Below are 19,267 nucleotides of genomic sequence, written 5' to 3'. Positions count from 1 at the left end.
GGTTGAGCAGGTAGAATAACAACATTTAAAAGACAGGCAAGGACCAGAGTTTCCAGAGATCAACAGCATGGTGACAGGCCCTATGGCCCACCACGTTTCCACTGACTATAAAGAACCCCATGTATGCTAATCTTATGTTATTCCCCAAAATTCCTATCAACTCTACACAGATTTTACTGATCCCCTACACTACAAAAGTTAATTTACTGCGGTCAATTGATATACCAACCAGCTTGTCTTTGGGATGTGGAAGAAAACCAGAGCATCCAGGGAAACCCACTTCAGAGAAAACTTGCAATCGCCACATAGTCAGCCCCTAAGGTCAGGGCTGAATTTGGGGTCACTGGAGAAGATCAACAAGTTGTGGTGAGGGGGGACGTCTGATGCTGGGGAAAGCAGGGTGGTAGTGGCTTGGGAGGTGAAAGGGTGCCGCCGTTTGACAATGCTTTGTAAAAGATAGAAGATAGCTACGGCCCAACATTATAAGTGGGGACCAGCCTGTAGGACAATGTAAGAGGTCTAGCCACCTGTGGCCCAATGTATGTACCTCAAGATATTCATTTGCCCGGTTTCTATTTTTTAATTCAAAAACGTACTCCATCCTTTTATTGTTAGAATACAACATTAATAAGCTAAAACAATTAAGCATGTTAATCATGCACAATTAACTGCCAGACCCCAGTTTAACCAATTCAGGATCCCGAGTGGCCTTAGATAAAAAAAATATTTCAACTTTTTGGAGCCTCAAGTATTCGAGTACTTGACTCTCTGATGGACTCAAGTTGGAGCAGTGAGCCCAAAAATATACATAGCCACCTGCCTGCGTTTGACCCATACCCCTCTAAACCCTTCCTATCCATGTACCTATCCAAATACCTTTTAAATGACGCTATAGTACCTGCCTTAACTACCTCAACTAGCAGCTTGTCCCATATACCCACCATCCTGTGTGTGAAAAAGTTGCCCCTCAGGCTCCTATTAAATCTTTCCACTCTCACCTTAAACCTAAAAACATATTTTTAGACAAATCAGCACCACTGACATTTTATTTAAAAAATACAACAGTCCTGGTTAAAATCAAAATATTTTTATTCATGGAAATCCTATTTTGTTAAGTCTCAATAGTTTTAAAACTTTATGACTTAGAAGAAAATTGCTTCAAAGTTTATAAAGATTATCACTCAATAGTACTTTGACACCTGCCAATTCTGTACCCTTTTTCTTATTTCATCATGCTGCCAATCAGACTATTTAATTATTCTTCCAAACTTTACAAGGCAATTCACACCCTGTGGACACATTAACAAGCTACTTTTACATTGTGACCATGGAAGCCCACCTTTCTTCTAAGCCACTAGATAATCAATAGCAAATAGCAAGAAGTTTCATCTCCTGAGGCTCTGAGGCCAACTAGAGTGTTCCAAAGTAGCTGCTGAAATAGAAACGGTGCTTGATTTTAAAGTGAAAACTTTCTAAGTACTAAAAGTCTGAAGACTTATTCAATAGGCACTGAATAGTGTGTTTGTATATTAAGCAATAGGTACATGTAAGCATTACTTTTGACGGTTAGCACAGAACCACAACATGGAAACTTGGGTGTGAGTGGACCAGATGAACAGGTTTGTTTTTCCAGAACGAACAGCATCCCCCAATAAGAAGTATTTACATATTTTATATTTTTCTTGTTAAATATTTTGTTAGAGTTCATTTGAATTTTATTTTGACTTGTACAAAGATGTGATCATTTGCTCCTGTATAAAATGCAAGATCTCTAAAATCTTAACTTGGCACTTATAGTCGCTGCTTCAAAGCAAGCTGATTCAAAGCACGCTACAGTTAAAAACTAATCCTCAACCTAACTAGCTTTAAGGCAAAAATGATTAGAGCTGTTCCCTGTTCCATCTTCTCCATATAATAGAACAGCCCAGTGATCTGAGGTAACACTGGACACACAATCAACATCATAAAACTCTTTTTGCTTCCGATCACATGCACAGTTGACAGTGAACACTTACTTTGGAGACTCATTAAGTGGCACTGTCCGGATATGTAATTTCTGAATCTCATCAATGGTTCCTATAGTTAAAGTGCTGTTGTTGGCCAAAGCCAAACTATAAGAACAAAGCAAAATTAGATATGGAGCACAGCAGTGAAAACACCCAGGAGGCAAACAGCTAGAATACAGAAATTTTATCACTCAGAAGCAGCTTTAACAAAGACTTTCCAAAGTATTTCCCAGAAATGTTGTAATACAAAACCTTGTGCAGGACATGTTTTCAGAATGTAAAATATGTAGATGAAATCCTTAAGAGGCAGTGGAAACATTCAATTGGAACATTCAGATGAAAACTGAATAATGGTTTTGGAAAATAAAGATTACAGGGCTTTTGGGAAGAAATTCAGGGATATGGAGAACCAGCAAAAAATAATTCAGTTCAGTTTAGTTTAGATACAGTGCGGAAACAGGCTCTTCGGCTCACTGAGTCCGTGCCGACCAGTGTACATTAACACCATCCTACACACACTAGGGAAAATTTACAATTATACCAAGCCAATTAGCCTACAAACCTGTACGTCATTGGAGTGTGGGAGAAAACCAGAGCTCCCCGGTGAAAGCCCACGCAGGTCATGGAGGGAACATACAAACTCCATACAGACAAGCATTCATAATCAAGATCAAACCTGGGTCTCTGGCGCTGTAAGGCAGCAATACTGTTACGTCACCATGCAAAATTCAGGAAATCTCTTCCTAACAGCTTGTAATATGACATTAACTAAATGCAAAGCAGTGATTCAAGATAGTGATTATTTGCCACCTTCTACATACAATCCAAACAGCAATAGTTACAATCGGTAACTCAATTTTCAAAAACTGTCACCAGTAAACTTTTAAAATATTTCCAGAGACTACTCATTCACAACTAACCTATCAGGGTATCCCTCGGAGTTCAGAGGACACATGTAGTTTACTTCCTTGAGATTAACATTTGAAAAGACCAGCTTGTGATTGCTGCTATAAATGACAGTAGGACGATCGGAACAAGCAAAGACATTTGTGGTGGACAAAGATCTGAATGTTCGCAGCACCGTTGGCTGAGTCCCCAGTGTGACTTTCTTTCGATCACTCAACAAACCTAATTTTTTAAAAATGAAAGGAATGTGAGATCAAAGCTGCTTGACCATGTCTCCACCACTTTCAGCAGACATCAATGGAAATAAATAAAAGTTACTAACCAATACAACTTTTCTATTTATAAACACAGGATAGAAATGACATTTAACATTATTCAAGCTCCATTAAGGTAATTCAATTGTAAGTAAAAATTTCAGTTTTAAGTTAATTTGTTTTAATAGATAAGTGATACAGTATGGAAACAGGCACTTCGGCCTAACTTGCCCACACCGACCAACATGTCCCAGCTACACTAGTCCCACCTGCCAACATTTGGTCCATATCTCCCCCAAACCTGTCCCATCCATGTGCCTGTCTAACTGATTCTTAAATGTTGGGATAGTCCCTGCCTCAACTACCTCCTCTGGCAGCTTGTTCCATACATCCACCACCCTTTGTGTTAAAAAGTTACACCTCAGATTCCTATTCAATCTTTTCCACTTCACAAACCTTTGTCCCCTGGTCCTTGATTCACCTACTCTGGGCAAGAGACTCCATGCATCTACCCGATCTATTCCTCTCATGATCTTATACACCTCTATAAGAACACCCCTCATCCTCCTGCGCTCCAAGGAATAGAGTCCCAGTCTACTCAACCCCTGCCTATAGCTCAGACCCTCTAGTCCTGGCAACATCATCGTAAATCTTCTCTGTACGTTAAGAGGGAGTTAGATGTGGCCCTTGTGGCCAAGGGGATCAGAAGGTATGGAGAGAAGGCAGGTACGGGATACTGAGTTGGATGATCAGCCATGATATTAAATGGCGGTGCAGGCTCGAAGGGCCGAATGGCCTACTCCTGCACCTAATTTCTATGTTTCTATGTACACTTTCCAGCTTGACAACATATTTCCTATAACATGGTGCCCAGAACTGAACACAATACTCTAAATGCGGCCACACCACCCTACTATACAACTGCAACATGACCTCCCAACTTCTATACTCAATACCCTGGCTGATGGCCAGTGCCAAAAGTCTGTTTGACCACCTGATCTACCTATGGCTCAACCTTTAGGGACTATGCATCTGCACTCCTAGATCCCTTTGCTCTACAACACTACCCTGAGCTCTAATATTCACTGTGTAGGTCCTGCCCATGTTAGAATTTCCAAACTGTAACACTTCACATTTTTCTGCATTAAATTTCATCAGCCCACTTGGCCAATTGATCAAGGTCCTATGGTTATTCTCAAAGGAGATGGCAGTAATGGCATAAAACATGGCATCCCCTTACCCCTCAATAGTGACAAATACAATGAAACATTCTGACTTAATTCACCCACTTCTTCCTTGGTAAAGTGCTCTCTGCTCCAATGGGTTCCTTCCAAAAACCTCTTTCAAATTTTCTTTAAGACACTCTTTCAAATTTACTTTCACCAACTTTTTCATGTAAAGGATGGTGGGTGTATGGAACGAGCTGCCAAAGAAGGTAGTTGAGGCAGGTACTCTCACAATGTCTCAGAAACCTTTAAATAGGTACATGGATGGGACAGGTTTAGAGGGATATGGGCCAAACGCAGGCAGGTGGGACTAGTGTAGATGGGACATGTCGTTCAGTGGGGGCAAGTTGGGCCAAAGTGCCTGTTTCCACACCGTAAGACTCTATTTGGTGCCAAGGCTCTTCTATGACTCAGTGGCACCGACCAGTAAGCTGTATCTTCAAAGGTGAACTGTAACTTTTCTCCTGGTAGATAACTCAGATCATAGGGCCATACAGCATGGAAACAGGCCATTCAGCCCAACTTGCACATGCTGACCAAGACGCCCCATGTACACTAATCATCTGCCCGCATTTGACTCGTATCCCTTTAAACGTTTCCTATCCATGTACCTGTCAAAATGTATTTTAAATGTTGTTATAGTATCTGCCTCTGGCACCTCGTTCCATATACCCACCATCATCTGCAACAACATTTGCTCATGCAAGGAGCTATTAATATACCTGTTTCTATTTCAAGTCCAAAGTAAAATAGGGCGCCATCACCCAGAGCACACAGCAGGTAGTGGCTGCCTTCAAATGTTGTCATTAAAATTGATCGTGGAATGATCTCTGCAATAAAACGGAAAGAATAAAAATGTAGTAAGAATTTGCTTTTTTATTTTAAACTGTAAATTTATGAAGGTACAATTTGTTTATTTCTGTTTATTACTGGCTATTCTACCTAGAACCAGTGGAGTTTCTCAATTTAAGTGTCGATAAGACTCAGGATTTCCATAATTTCCCAGATGCTTTTCACCATTGGATTCCCCACAAAGTCCAGCAGAGGAGCAGAATTGCTGATACTTCCAAGCATTTATAAAAGGTTATCCGTTTTTGGATCTTAAGCTAATTCACTTGAAAAGGAAGTGTAGGGCTGTGATGAAAAGGAGGAAGTAAAAGGTATACTACTGCACTTTCATGAATTTGTTTTAACCTTTTGAGCCTTCAGATGAACTTGCTTTTTAATAACTTTAATCTTTTAAAAAATCTTGTAAATATCATTTCATTTGTAATAAAACTGGCAGCATTGCCAGAAAACAAACCTAGGGACAGATGAATGATTTTCAGGCACATTTCATAGCCTGGACTTTTTCTGGGCGGCCTGCTATGTATCATGTTCCTGTCGTGTCCTCTGATGGACAGCCTCTGTAAAATGATCTCTGTAATATTTGACTTCAGGGTGAGTGTGATTAGCATTCCAGAATCTGAGGATCAGGACTGGGGAAATATGCATCGGGAGCTGCCGAAGCAAAAACTGACCTACTGATATTAAACAGCGCTATAAAAATTAAACTTCAAATCATTGGGTCCCTCGAAAATCGGTTGTTTGCCAGCTACCAGTCTTTCATTTTGCAACAGTAACATTCTGTGCATAGATGAAGTAAAATAATTCAATTATTCAGAAATTTGACTTGAAAAGCTGTCACCTGTATATTTCTCTCACCTTTAAGCAAAGGTCAAAACAAAGGAGAAAGATCCATTTTGATTCCTTCTCAAAATAAGAAATCTAGAATAAAGGTTCACTACAAACTAATGCATATTAATGTTTTTTCACATCGATTATACATTTACACTGCAAACAATCAAAAACAGGTATCTATGAGGAATAATGACAATCATCTGAGGTTTAATAAGTGTTTAAAATGTTATTAATAGATAACATCTTAAAGCTTAGTGGTTGTTTAGCATGAAATTACACTTGAGTTGCAATATAAAAGTCAAATACCCAGTCTTTTTCTTAAACAAAACTTTTTTTATAACATTAAATTGAGTACACTGCTGTTTTACTGGCACTATTAAACAATAATCGCATATTAATATTTAATGGTCTAATGGAAAATGTTTTGCCTTCATAATCTTTACTGATATAAATGTACATATCAGAGGAGAAACAGATACTTGGCCTCTCAAATCTGCTGCCACATATAAGATTACGGCTGATGTGACCAAAATGTAAACTCCACATTCCCACCTATCTGAGGAATCCTTTCACTCCTTTACTTGTTGAGGATTTATTTAACCAAGTCTTCAATTTATTTAAAATACTTTTTCTCAAAAGGTAGTGGAAACAATAGTTCAAGACTCATGATCCTCAGAAACAAAGTCATCTTATTTCTCTCATAAATGGATGACTCCTCACATTTAAACTCCCAAGTTCTGGATTATCTCTTAAGAAGAAACAGCCACCCTCCCAAGACTCATTTGTATCTTATATATTTCAATCATGTCCCTCTCATGTTTCTAACACAAAGCACGATGAGGTGTTTAGGATAAGATATTCCGAGGAAGAGGAGTCAGAACTGGACCTAGGAAGGGATATGGAAACCAGCCGAGCAAGAAACCAGAGGAAAGAAAGTCTGATTAGGAGGATTGTGAAACAGGCTGTTGATGTACACGTTTGAGGAACAGGTGAGGAGGACAAGGGAGTTACAGGGTGGTGAAATGATTGTTAGTCAGTGTGGACGTTGGACAGCAACATGACAAGGGCGGCGCAGTAGCGTAGCGGTAGAGTTGCTGCCTTGCAGCCAGAGATCCTGGTTCGATGCGGACTACAGGTGCTGTCTGTACAGAGTTTGCAGGTTCTCCCCTTGGTTTTCTCAAGACTTCCTCCCACATTCCAAAGACGTACAGGTTTGTAGGTTAATTGGCCTCTGTAAATTGTCCTTAGCGTGTAGGATAGAACTAGTGAACAGGTGATCGTTGGTCAGTGCGGAATCGGTGGGCCGAAGGGACTATTTCCACACTGTATCTAAAACAACTAAATGACATAAAACAAACACAATAAGGGCTATTTCTTCCACAATAAGCGCTTTATTCCATGCCCCTGGTATGCAAAGACACTTTACAATGACAATCTAAAAGACCAAATGAGTAGAAGAGAATCGCCTATCAATTCTCCATGTTAAAGTCATGATGCTGAAAATGCCCAGCACCTCCTTCTCCCCACAGCATAAAGAAAATGAATTTCATGCATCCAAAAGGAATCATGCAAAAATTGTGATCTAAAGAAAGTACTCAAGTAATGTTTTAAAAATTAATTGTTAATTTTATTTTGTAACAATTGCAAATAATTGACAAGCCTCTTTTGAAGATTAATACTTTCTTGATTACCACATTGTAAAAGGAATTGTAATTATTTTTCAGCACGTGTGAAAAAGGCAGTTTAAGATACAAGTTCTTAAATAAAAGCCATTAAACCCTCGATATCCCAACATTGCCTCACTCTTACCTCCTCCAAGCATCTCCTTATGCAGAATTTCAAACGATGGTAGTTTGAGGATCTGGGCTGAAATATCTGTCCAAAGACCCACAGAGCACAAGGGTGATATACTACTTCCCTCAGTCAATGGAGTGATATCCAAGCAAGCCACTTCATGTTCCATTTCGATAAAACTAATGGAATTTGAAAAAGATACAGTCAAATTCAATGACTGTTTCTAAACAGTGCTCAGAAATCTTTATGTAACAAAATAAAACATTATTAGGTTGGTGTTTTCCCCTCCATATAACAAGGTATTTTTTCAGGCTATGAATTCCACTCACAGGTCTGGTGTTCATTTCCTTCTGTCAGAGTTTATCTATTTTCTCTAGGTTCATAAGTCATGGGAGCAGAATTAGGCCGGGCCCATCGACCCTAGTATGCCATTCAGTCATGGCTGATCTATCTTTTCCTCTCCACCCCTTTTAAGATTACTTGCTATGTTAAAAAGATTAGGGTATAATTTTGAAAGTAAGAAAAAAAAAAAACATTTTCCTCACATACATAACACTGTGCTTGGAAGGTTAATGAATATTACTTTGTTCACATTTTTCTTAAGCAGTGTTAAATCCCACCCAGAGGTTTAAAGGGTGTTATTTGCAACCATTGATCCAAACATATCCTGCCAAATTGATTTCTAACTTTTCCTCTGTGATGCTGCATATTTATTTTTTCTATCTACTTATTAATTTCTAATGCAAGGACATCAAAAAGAAAAATTAACAATTTTCTACCACAATTCCTATTTCCTGATTTTATTTTAAATTTTAACTCAAAATTCTGACATCCATATTAATTTGATTATGCAATTGTTCATCTGATCGAAATAAAAACATTGCGGTTATTGAAATATGATCAGCCATGACGGTGCAGGCTCGAAGGGCCGAATGGCCTACTCCTGCACCTATTTTCGATGTTTCTATGTTTCTATGTAATGTATTTAGTGAATACGGATGGAATTGCGATACCATATTTTAATGCAAGCTATAATGGACTTGCTCACTATAGAATGATGGAATGAATGTTTATAGCAAATGATCTAAAAAGTTTTCTTACGCATAATTTAATCAGAGTTGTCTCTCTTCAGAAAATTAAAACTTAAACGGCATTCCAAACCATAATCAAAGAATTAAATGCAATAACAACTCATTCATAAGAGTACTCCAAAACAACATTTGATATTATGCAACTTATGATGATATTAAGACAGATGATCTAAACCATGGTGAAAGGCAGTTAAACAGCACATACGTAGGACTTCGACCCAAATTGTCCATGCCAACCAAGATGTACCATTTACCTGCATTTGACCCAGATTCCTCAAAATCTTTCCTGTCCACATACATACCCAAATGACTTTTAAATTGTGTTATTGAACATGCCTCAACTACTTTCTCTGGCTGCTCGTACCATATACACATCACCCTCTGTGTGAAAGAATTGCCCCTCAGATTCCTCTCTTTCCTTAAAACTATACACTTTAGTTCTTGACTCCCCTATCCTAATAATAATAATAATACACTTTATTGTCATTGTAATACATACCAATGAAATTTCAGGTGCTCTGCCCGAGCGGAGTTCCAACGTATCAGATAAATAAATAACGACAATGAAAATAGCAAAAACGGCAAGAAAAACATCAGGTCAAGTCAGAATGTGCAATATTCCACAGTATAGTGTTAAAGCAGTACAAAATATTGGCTATGAGGGGTGTGTTTTCAGTGCAGAGTTCAGAGTGGTGATGGCCTTGGGGTAGAAAATGTTTGTTAATCTTGTGGTGTGTGATTTGATGTACCTGTAACGCTTTCCTGAGGGCAGAAGGGCAAACAAGTGATGTGCGGATGAGACGGGTCCTTTAGGATGCGTGATGCCGTTCGCAGGCAATGAGAGCTATAGGTCTCTTCCAGGGCAGGCAGATGTGTGTTGGTGATCTTCTGGGCTGTGTTGATGACTCTCCGCAGAGCCTTCTTGTCAGCCGCAGAACTGTTGCCATACAACACCAGGATGCCATGTGTCAGGACACTCTCTATGGAGCAACGGTAGAATGACACTAGCAGTTGTTGAGGCAAGTTGACTTTCCTGACTGATCTCAGGAAGTAAAGCCGTTGTTGTGCCTTCTTTACCAGGGAGTTCATGTTAGTTGACCACCTGAGATCTGCTGAGATGTGGGTGCCCAGGAACCTGAAACTGGAGACTCTGTCCACTCTTTCTCCGTTTATGTGCAGTGTGGGATGGTCACCCTGCTTCTTCCGGAAGTCGATGATGAGCTCTTTTGTTTTCTTGGTATTGAGTGCTAAATTGTTTTCTGAGCACCAGCCTATAACCTCTGTGCCTCCTCCCTGTAAACTGACCCATCACTCATCAGGAAAAATACTCTACATTCACCCTATCTGTTTCCAACATGATTTTATACATCTCTATAAGATCACCCACAGTCTCCTGCGTTTCAATAAATAAAGTCCGAGCCTGCACAACCTCACCCTATAGCTCAGGCCTTCTACTCTTGGTAACATCCACGTAGATCTTCTCTGCAATCTTTTAAGCTTAATGGCATTATTCCTATAGCAGGGGGACCAAAATGGAACACAATAATCTAAGTGGGCTTCATCAGCGATTTGTACAACTATCACCTAACGCCCCAACTTCTACATTCGATTCCCTGAGCAATAAAGACCAACATGTCAAAAGCCTTCTTCACCACAATATCTACCTGCGATACCACTTTCAAGGAACTGTGTACTTGTACTCGCCTAAATCCCTATGCTTTACAACACTCCCCAGGTCCCTATCATTCACTGTTAGGGCACTGGCCTGGTTTGACTTCTCAAAATCTATCACCTCATACTTATCTGAATGAAACTCCATTTGCCACTCTGCTGCTTACTTGCCCAGCTGATCAAGATCATGCTGCAATTCTTGATAACCATCTTCACTATCTACAATACCACGTATTTTACTAATCAAGGGTTAAAGAATCAGGGGTGGAATGGGTAAGACTGGAAGGATTTATTTTTTAAATAAATTGAAAAATTGAGGTATTCTTTAATAGAAGTAGATCTAAATGGTTGCTAGAATTTAAGTACTTACAATAAACATTTTGAATGATGTTCTCATTCTTTAGGGAACGGGGTTCCCCTCTTCGACTATAGATGAGGATCTCACCAGGGTCTCTTCTATATCCCGTAGCTCTGCTCTCACTCCCCACTCGTAACAAGGGCAGAGTCCCCCTTGTCCTCACCTTCCACCCTACCGGCTGTCATACAACAGATAATCCTCCGACATTTTCGCCACCTCCAACGGGATCCCACCACTGGCCGCATCTTCCCATCTCCTCCCCTTTCGGTTTTCCGCAGAGACCGCTCCCTCCGTAACTCCCTGGTCAATTCGTCCCATCCCACCCAAACCAGCCTCTCCCCTGGTACTTTCCCTTACAACCGCAGGAAATGCTACACGTGTCGCTTTACCTCCCCCCTTGACTCCATCCAAGGACCTAAGCAGTCATTCCAGGTGCAGCACCGATTCACCTGCACCTCCTCCAACCTCATCTATTGCATCTGCTGCTCGAGGCGTCAGCTGCTTTACATCGGTGAGACCAAGTGTAGGCTTGGCGATCGCTTCGCCCAACACCTCTGCTCAGTTCGCAATAGCCAACCTGATCTCCCGGTGGCTCAGCACTTCAACTCCCATTCGTTTAGAATCCAACCTTTCTGTCCTGGGCCTCCTCCACGGCCAGAGTGAGTCCCACCGCAAATGGAGGAGCAGCACCTCATATTTTGCTTGGGTAGTTTACACCCCAGCAGTATGAACATTGACTTCTCCAATTTCAGGTAGTCCTTGTTTTCTCCCTCTTTCCCGTCCCCTTCCCAGCTCTCCCACAGCCCAGTCTCCACCTCTTCCTTTCTTCTTCCCCTCCCCCCCCCACCCCCACCCCTCACACCAGTCTGAAAAAGGGTCTCGACCCCAAATTCCTTCGCTCCATAGATGCTGCCTCACCGTCTGGGCTTCTCCAGCAATTTTGCCTACCTTTTGAATGATCAGTTCTATGAGGGTGGGTAAGTGAGCAGGAATGCAGTTGAATAGTTAACAAAGATATCTTGAAGGTTTCAGAAGTATTACAAAAGTTAAACCTTTACAGCAACTCAGTGACTGAATATGTGGGTCATCACAGGATATTAAGGTTGTAGGCAGGATTTTGGTTCAGTTTCAAACAGATGAATTAGAGAGCGTCAGAATCAATGAGGAACAGAGAATGTAACAAAGACAAAGGACAACATCTTTGTTATTTCACCAGAGCGAATTTCTGGTCATATTGATTGTTAGTCAAATAGTCCAATAAATTAGAGACCACAGAGGGTGAAGGGGAGAATCTGCTGGGTATTATCAGTGTAAAGGAATTGCATGCAAACATAAAATAGTAGGGGATGAAGAATAGGCACTTAGAAATCCTGAGAGATTTAAAGACATGCTGATAGGTGATTTTGCTGCCGTAAATTAGTCCCTAATGCAGGTACGTGGCAAAAGAATCAAAGAGGATTTGAAGGCCCTGTGATGGAAAAACAAAGATAGAGGAAAATAACACAAGGAAATTGCTCTGCTGGGGAGCCCACATCAGCCTAATCTGCCAAATGGCTGCTTCCTATGCCAAAGTTAGTTAGTTCTCGATAGAAATTGATATGTACGAATGGAAGGAGCCAATGCAATCACATCCAGTTGGATGATGATGAAGAGCTAGAATAGGAGGATGCCGTTGTTAGTTTTGTAAAAAGTACCATGTACCTGCAATGAGGAAATCATTAATAATTCTCAGCTAATTTGAGGACCAGCATCAGGTAAGCAGGAGTGCAGTTTTGTGTTAAAAATTAGCATATAGAAGAGATGATAATTAGCGAGGAAATGGCAGTGACAAATATAATATGAAATTGGAATATTTCAAATAGATGTTAAAGATCTGATGATCTTGGAATCAGATTACAAAAAATGCTAGCATACTTTCCCACCATGCTTACATTCAATAAAATATTATAGGGCACTCTGGAAAATATTATGGGACTCATGAAGATCATGAATTGAGCCTAAATCAAGGCGTTCATTAACATGGGCATGAACCAAAATTGCTCCTGTACTAAATGGCAGAGAGAAATTTTAGAGTTGCTCGAGTGAGAAGAAATCAATGATTATGACTCAATCGGATTCATTACCTGATTTGTTTGAGCTCCTTGGGATGGATTTCCAGGTAATACAATACACGACCCACTGCTACTACTATCTGGCTGTTATTGCAGGATGCCACACTGATATTCTTTCCATTTGGTTCCTTCCACTCACTAACCAGAGACTTTGGCTCTTGGCTGACCAGTCTCACTGAACCAGATGTTATCTGAAGCACAGAACAGTCATTAGCACTAAGAATGCATTACAACATATGTTACAATTGATACTTGGGTTCTACATGGGGAAAACAAGCTGATTATCCATTCTCAAGCAAGAAATACTGTTACAATATAAGAATTCTTAGCAAGCAGTCAATTAATAGTTGGCGGCGCGACTCACCCGTTGCAGCGGCCCCTACAGCCTGTCTGTCTTTTTTTTATTTTTGTCTAGTTAAATGTAGTGTTTTGGTGTTTTTTTAATAGTATTTTTAAATGTGTAAATGTGGGGGGCGGGGGGGGGGGGGGGGGGGGGGGGGGGGGGGGGGGAGGGGAAACTGTTTAAAATCTCTTCCCTGTCCGGGAGACCCGACTTTTTCCCTGTCGGGTCTCGGCTGTCGTTGGGGCCTAGCACCGTGGAGCGGCCTCCAACCTGAACGACCCGGGGGCTCGGGACACTGCGGAGCTGCGGAGCTGCGGACTACTCACCATCGTCGGGGGTGGCCGGCCTCGGAGCGTGGGGAGCGGCGGTGACTCGCTGCTGCGACTCGACTCCTGGGGCTCGGAGGCTCCAGCAACGCAGCCGCAGGTCCGGTGGACTGTGACATCGGGAGCTCGCGGGTCTGGGAGGAGAGAGAGAGACCGCTTCCCGGAGCTCCCGCAACGCGACTTCTCCAGCCCGTATCGCGGGGTTGGAACAACCCCGACCGGGACAGTACATCACCCGGCACGGCTTCATGGCCGTGGGACTCACCATCGCCCGTGGGGGTTCCAACCTTGGACTTTCAGACCGGGAGCGGGGCCGTAAATCGCCCCGCGCGGCCTAAAATGGCCGTGGGACTTATCATCACCCGCCTGGGGGCTTGGACATCGGGAGAGACACGGAGAACAGGGGAGAGAAAAGACTTGCCTTCCATCACAGTGGCTTCACTGTGATGGATGTTTGTGTGAATTTAATTATGTGTATGTCTGTAAGACAGTGTCTTTGTTTGTATGGCTGTGGAAACAACATTTCGTTTGAGTCTCACTGGGGCTCAAATGATAATAAATTTGTATTGTATTGTATTGTATTGTATTGTAAAAAGTGTGTAGACATTGACAACTTAGTTGTGTGATATTTGCATAATATGGCATTTTAACTTTACAACCTTGCAATGCCCAAATAGTGAATCCCATAGCACAAGTTAGTACATATCAACTACCGATTCTAATACCATTTATATTAGGTATCTGGTAGTAATTACATATTTTATTTAATTTTCAGTGTTGTCAAAATGGTTGTCTCATCAGATTTCCATTTGACGAAATACCAGATCAATAATGAGCACACCATTATATGTTTCAGGTTGAATCGTATTTTCCCCCAAATAATCGGAAACATTAACAATGATTTAGAAATCTAGTAAAGGATGACCTAAACAAATTAATAAAGATGATAGAAATAAATTAAACTAGTACAAAATATAAAAGAGGAATGGAAATGAAGCAAGAGCAGAAAAGTATATGAAGATTCTTGGAGGCAAGGACACAGGTGAAAAATACGGAAATAGCTGAGATATTAAACAAATATTTTAACCCCTCAGCATAAGAACAATATTTATTGTAACAGTGTAAATAGACAACAATGAATTGGATGAGAAAGTGGAAATTAAATGAATCAATGTTGGTCACATTTTGGGGAAAAACGAATGTAGCAGCCAGCTGTCAGATCATACACATGTAGTTTTCGAAGTTGTTTCCTTTTAGTTAAAAACAGATAGCATCACATACAAATAATTTTAATCAATCTAACACAACAACATTAACAATAAATAAATTAGTATATGGAAGGGGAGTTAAGGTATGACCATTGTGTAATATATTCTGATCACAGAACATCTATAGACACAAAATTAGAAATTGGGACTCCTACAAGCTCATGAAATTTGAATTTCAATGTTCAAATGTATTTGTTTATTATGTACCAACAAAAATAAGAACTTAGTCAACGATACTGTCGTTTCCTTAGTGCAACTCATATTACCTGCAAATATTCACCAGGGCCTAGATTTTAAGATATTGAGATAACAATCTGACACTAGAAAAGTAATGTTGTATCTGAAGTCTCTCTCACCTGAATGAGCTGCTGATGGGCAACATTCCCACAGTAAAATGTCTGTTGGTCATCAACAAAGCCAGGCATTTCAGTTTCTTCCACCTCCTCCCCATTAAGCATCAGCACACTGCAAAGACAAAACAGTAATTAATAAAATACAAGCACTGTAATATCACCCACCTCCCTCAGCAATGGTTATTATCCTCCTTTTGGCTACCTTGCTCTTCCAGGATTTCTGGGTAGAGATTTTATAAACAGAGTTCACTATACTGGAATATCATTCTACTAGAACTATTATGGCACAGGAGACCATTTAGCACACATCCATATAGAGCAATATATTGGGACCTATTCTCCCAATCTCTCCCTATTCTCTTATAAGTCTATAAGATTGTTAAGGGCTTGGACACGGTAGAGGGAGGAAACATGTTCCCGATGTTGTTGGAGTCCAGAACCAGGGGCCACAGTTTAAGAATAAGGAGTAAGCCATTTAGAACAGAGATGAGGAAACACTTTTTCTCACAGAGAGTGGTGAGTCTGTGGAATTCTCTGCCTCAGAGGGTGGTGGAGGCAGGTTCTCTGGATGCTTTCAAGAGAGAGCTAGATAGGGCTCTTAAAAATAGCGGAATCAGGGGATATGGGGAGAAGGCAGAAACAGGGTACTGATTGGGGATGATCAGTATTGAATGGCGGTGCTGGCTCGAAGGGCCAAATGGCCTACTCCTGCGTCTATTGTCTATTCTCGTCACTCTTTCCATGTAATCATGCATATTATTTTGCTTTGACTGCCAATTTAAAAACTTATTTGATAAATCAACGGATCGTTTTTCCAAAACATTGGCCTGTACTACTTACTCATACACGTACATCTTCCTGAAGATGTATACCATAAACTTGTTATAAGCCTAGCTTTAATGCATACATTTCTGCTATTTAAAATAACAAATAATTGCTGCTTAATTGCCATACTCAGGATAATGTGGGACATGAATAATCTAAAAGACCACTCTCTTGATAGTAAAAAATTTGCTTTAAATTTACAATCTACTAGACTAAGTGGGACCCGTTGGGTCCCAGTCACACGGGAGGCCTGCTCCCCCAATGCAACCCATTCCCCAACGCAATATTCCACCACTCACCCGTTCCCCCAACACAACCCGTTCCCCCCAATGCAATATTCCACCACTCATCCATAGCCCCTAACTGCGCAGACGCGGCGGACGGGTTCCCGTTGTGACGCCCCTAATCCCCCCTCCTCGCCTCATCCCCCCCCACTCCACCCTTTGACCCCCCCCCCAATCCACTCTTAGCGGTTCTCCGGTGGCGCAGCAATTCCAGCCTGTTGGGTTCCCATTGTGACGTAGAACTCGCAGGTATTACTGCGCAGGCGCAGCTGATGGGCACGGCAAGTGGAAAAGGGATTTATTAAAGCTTAAAATGTGATTGATTTAAAATATACAAGATACATTTATTTGTCGCATGTGCCAGTTGGCACAGTGAAATGTAATCACCATACAGCCATACAGTAAAAATAAAGAACACAACAGAGTTGATAGAATTCAACATAAAACATCCCCACACAGCAGAATATAAGTTTCCCACTGTGAGGGAAGGCACCAAAGTCAGTCATCTTCCTCTAATGTTCCCCAATGTTCACCCGTGGTCGGGGCCTCCCCGAGCCCTCCGCAGTCGCCGCTACGGGCGGCCCGATGTTCAGGCCCGCTCGCCGGGGTGATGCAAGTCTGACGTCGGGGCTGGAGGACCTCCTCAGCGGCTTGGACACCTAATCAGCCACCTCCTACCGGAGCCCACGGCCCCCAAAGTCCGCAGGCCACGCTGGGCGGAGATGCAGCGCTAGTGGCCCTCGGCAAAGGGCCCCAGGACTTCACGTTGACAGCCAGCGCCGCCCACGTTGGAAGCTCTCCCAAACCGCAGCTCCACGGTGTTGGAGCAGCGGCCCAACACTCCGGAGCGCCAAACGGTGACCCAGGTAGGCATCGCCCGCTCCGCGGTGAATCCAGAGCCATGCCGCCGCTGTTGAAGCTCTGGTCTGGTTCCCGGTCCCCGGCAGGAAAGGCCGCTCCGATCCAGGTGGTAGGCTGCGAGGGGGGGGGCGAGGACGCGACTCGGAGAAATAGTCGCGTCCCCGCCAGAAAGCGACTGGGGGCGGCCAGATACATCGGGAATCAGGCAGGAGTGTCGCACCCAGGGCCACAACCGGTGCAGAGAAGCAGCGCTAAATCCAGCTCAACTCTGCTTGTCTCGCCGGGTTAACCTGGACTGACGGGACACTAGCCTGGAGCCGTGGAGTTAGTGCTGCTTCTCCACGCTGGCTGTAAGCCTGGGCCACCGTTCCCGCAAGTCCAGGCAGGGCTGTAGGTTAACCCAGTAGGACAGGCAGAGTTGAGCTGGATTTAGTGCTGCTTTTCCGCGCTGGCTGTATGTGGGTCCATAGTTTCTCAATATCCTGGCAGGCCTGGTAATTTCCGGTGAGACAGGCAGAGTTGAGCCATTTAGCGCTGCTTTCTCTGCACTGGCTAGATATGAAAGCCGCTGCATTCTGTGTCCGACGTAAACTTATTGTTATGGGGGGCACTCTGTAGGATAAAGGGAGACTCCATTTTTTCGGCAATTGCTCACCAAGACCGGCGCAGTCGGAACATTGCTTATTGGATGTCTGGCAGGTAGGCCAAACTAAAATAGCATGATCTATTTTCTTTTAAATAGTAAAAGCTTGTACAGGAGTCAAGAACATTTTTCAAATATTACTTTTTGTACATGATTTAGAAAAGAATTTGTATTGAAAATCAATGTGCGATTCTGCTGTATTTGTAATTGACTATATGTAAACCACAAAAGTTTTAACAGGCTTCAAGCCTAAAATGACACAGGAATATTAAACATGATTATTTCTGAAAATAAAAATCACTTTAACTATTGCCATATATATTCAATTATTTTACTATGCTATAACATGAAAGCACACTCAATGTCCAAAGAAGGAAAATACAGAATATATGTTCATAAAACAACTTCTTACCGTGTTTGTCCAACAAATGAAAGCACCAACATATCATCAGTGTCACGAGTGGAATCAGAACGCAATGGCCATAAACCTGAGAAGGGACAAAACCAGGTCAGGGAAATACATTATTAATTGTGACGTTATACATCTCATTCAAATCAAAAAGACATCTCAATCAATCAGGACAAACCAAGCACCGGCTTGATTAGTATGGGTGTCAAGGGTTATGAGGCAAAGGCAGGAGAATGGGGTTGGGAGGAAGAGATAGATCAGCCAAGAGTAAATGGCGGCGCAGACGGGCCAAGTGGCCGAAATTCTGCTCCTAGCACTTATGACCCTATGACCATATGACCAACTACATACACAGCAAAATTCTTCAAACAGGACTCGTTAATATGCTTTTTGATATTAAAGGTAGACCAGATTGGGTATCTGATCTGAAGGATAAAGCTTCAAATAACGTCACAATACTTGTGATCACCACCCTCATTTTAAAAGGTTATGCAAAACAATGCAGGCATAAATTCACTTTTCCTGATCTTCTCTCCTTCTTTCAAGTAACTCACTCTAGCTGTTTCACACTTCCAATGTCTTCTGGCTCCGAATGATTTTCCCTGTGCAAGGCTAGTGACAGTTTTACAACTGGTTGTACACACTATACAAAGTTTAAGCTATCCAACTTTGTGCTTATACTTGCCAAACCTTGGAAAAAAAAATTCTATTAAGGCATTTCCACCATTTGACCAACAAAATCCCAGCCAGTGTCCAAGGGTGAATGTTCCATGCATTGCAATATTGTTTTGTTTAAGTATAGGATAAAGTTGTAATATTGATAAACCATTCACAAAACAGGAGTCTATCCTCAGTAAA

General features: G+C 41.8%; 1 protein-coding gene across 1 annotated transcript in view; it reads right to left on the bottom strand.

Annotated features, from left to right (window-relative positions):
- ddb1 (damage-specific DNA binding protein 1) overlaps positions 1–19,267 on the bottom strand; it is a 64,575-nt gene that overhangs the window by 23,820 nt on the left and 21,488 nt on the right. Inside the window, exons 11-17 of the mRNA XM_055649600.1 lie at positions 18,413–18,488; positions 15,391–15,499; positions 13,110–13,288; positions 7,882–8,045; positions 5,115–5,222; positions 2,927–3,134; positions 2,016–2,111 (exon numbers count right to left, since the gene is read on the bottom strand). Coding sequence (XP_055505575.1) covers positions 2,016–2,111; positions 2,927–3,134; positions 5,115–5,222; positions 7,882–8,045; positions 13,110–13,288; positions 15,391–15,499; positions 18,413–18,488 — 940 coding nt within the window. The remainder of the gene's footprint in view (positions 1–2,015; positions 2,112–2,926; positions 3,135–5,114; positions 5,223–7,881; positions 8,046–13,109; positions 13,289–15,390; positions 15,500–18,412; positions 18,489–19,267) is intronic.

This window comes from Leucoraja erinacea, chromosome 18 (assembly GCF_028641065.1).
Source record: "Leucoraja erinacea ecotype New England chromosome 18, Leri_hhj_1, whole genome shotgun sequence".
NCBI lineage: Eukaryota > Metazoa > Chordata > Chondrichthyes > Rajiformes > Rajidae > Leucoraja > Leucoraja erinaceus.
The sequence above is the reverse complement of the archived record's forward strand: the minus strand, read 5'-3'. Positions and strand labels throughout refer to the sequence as shown.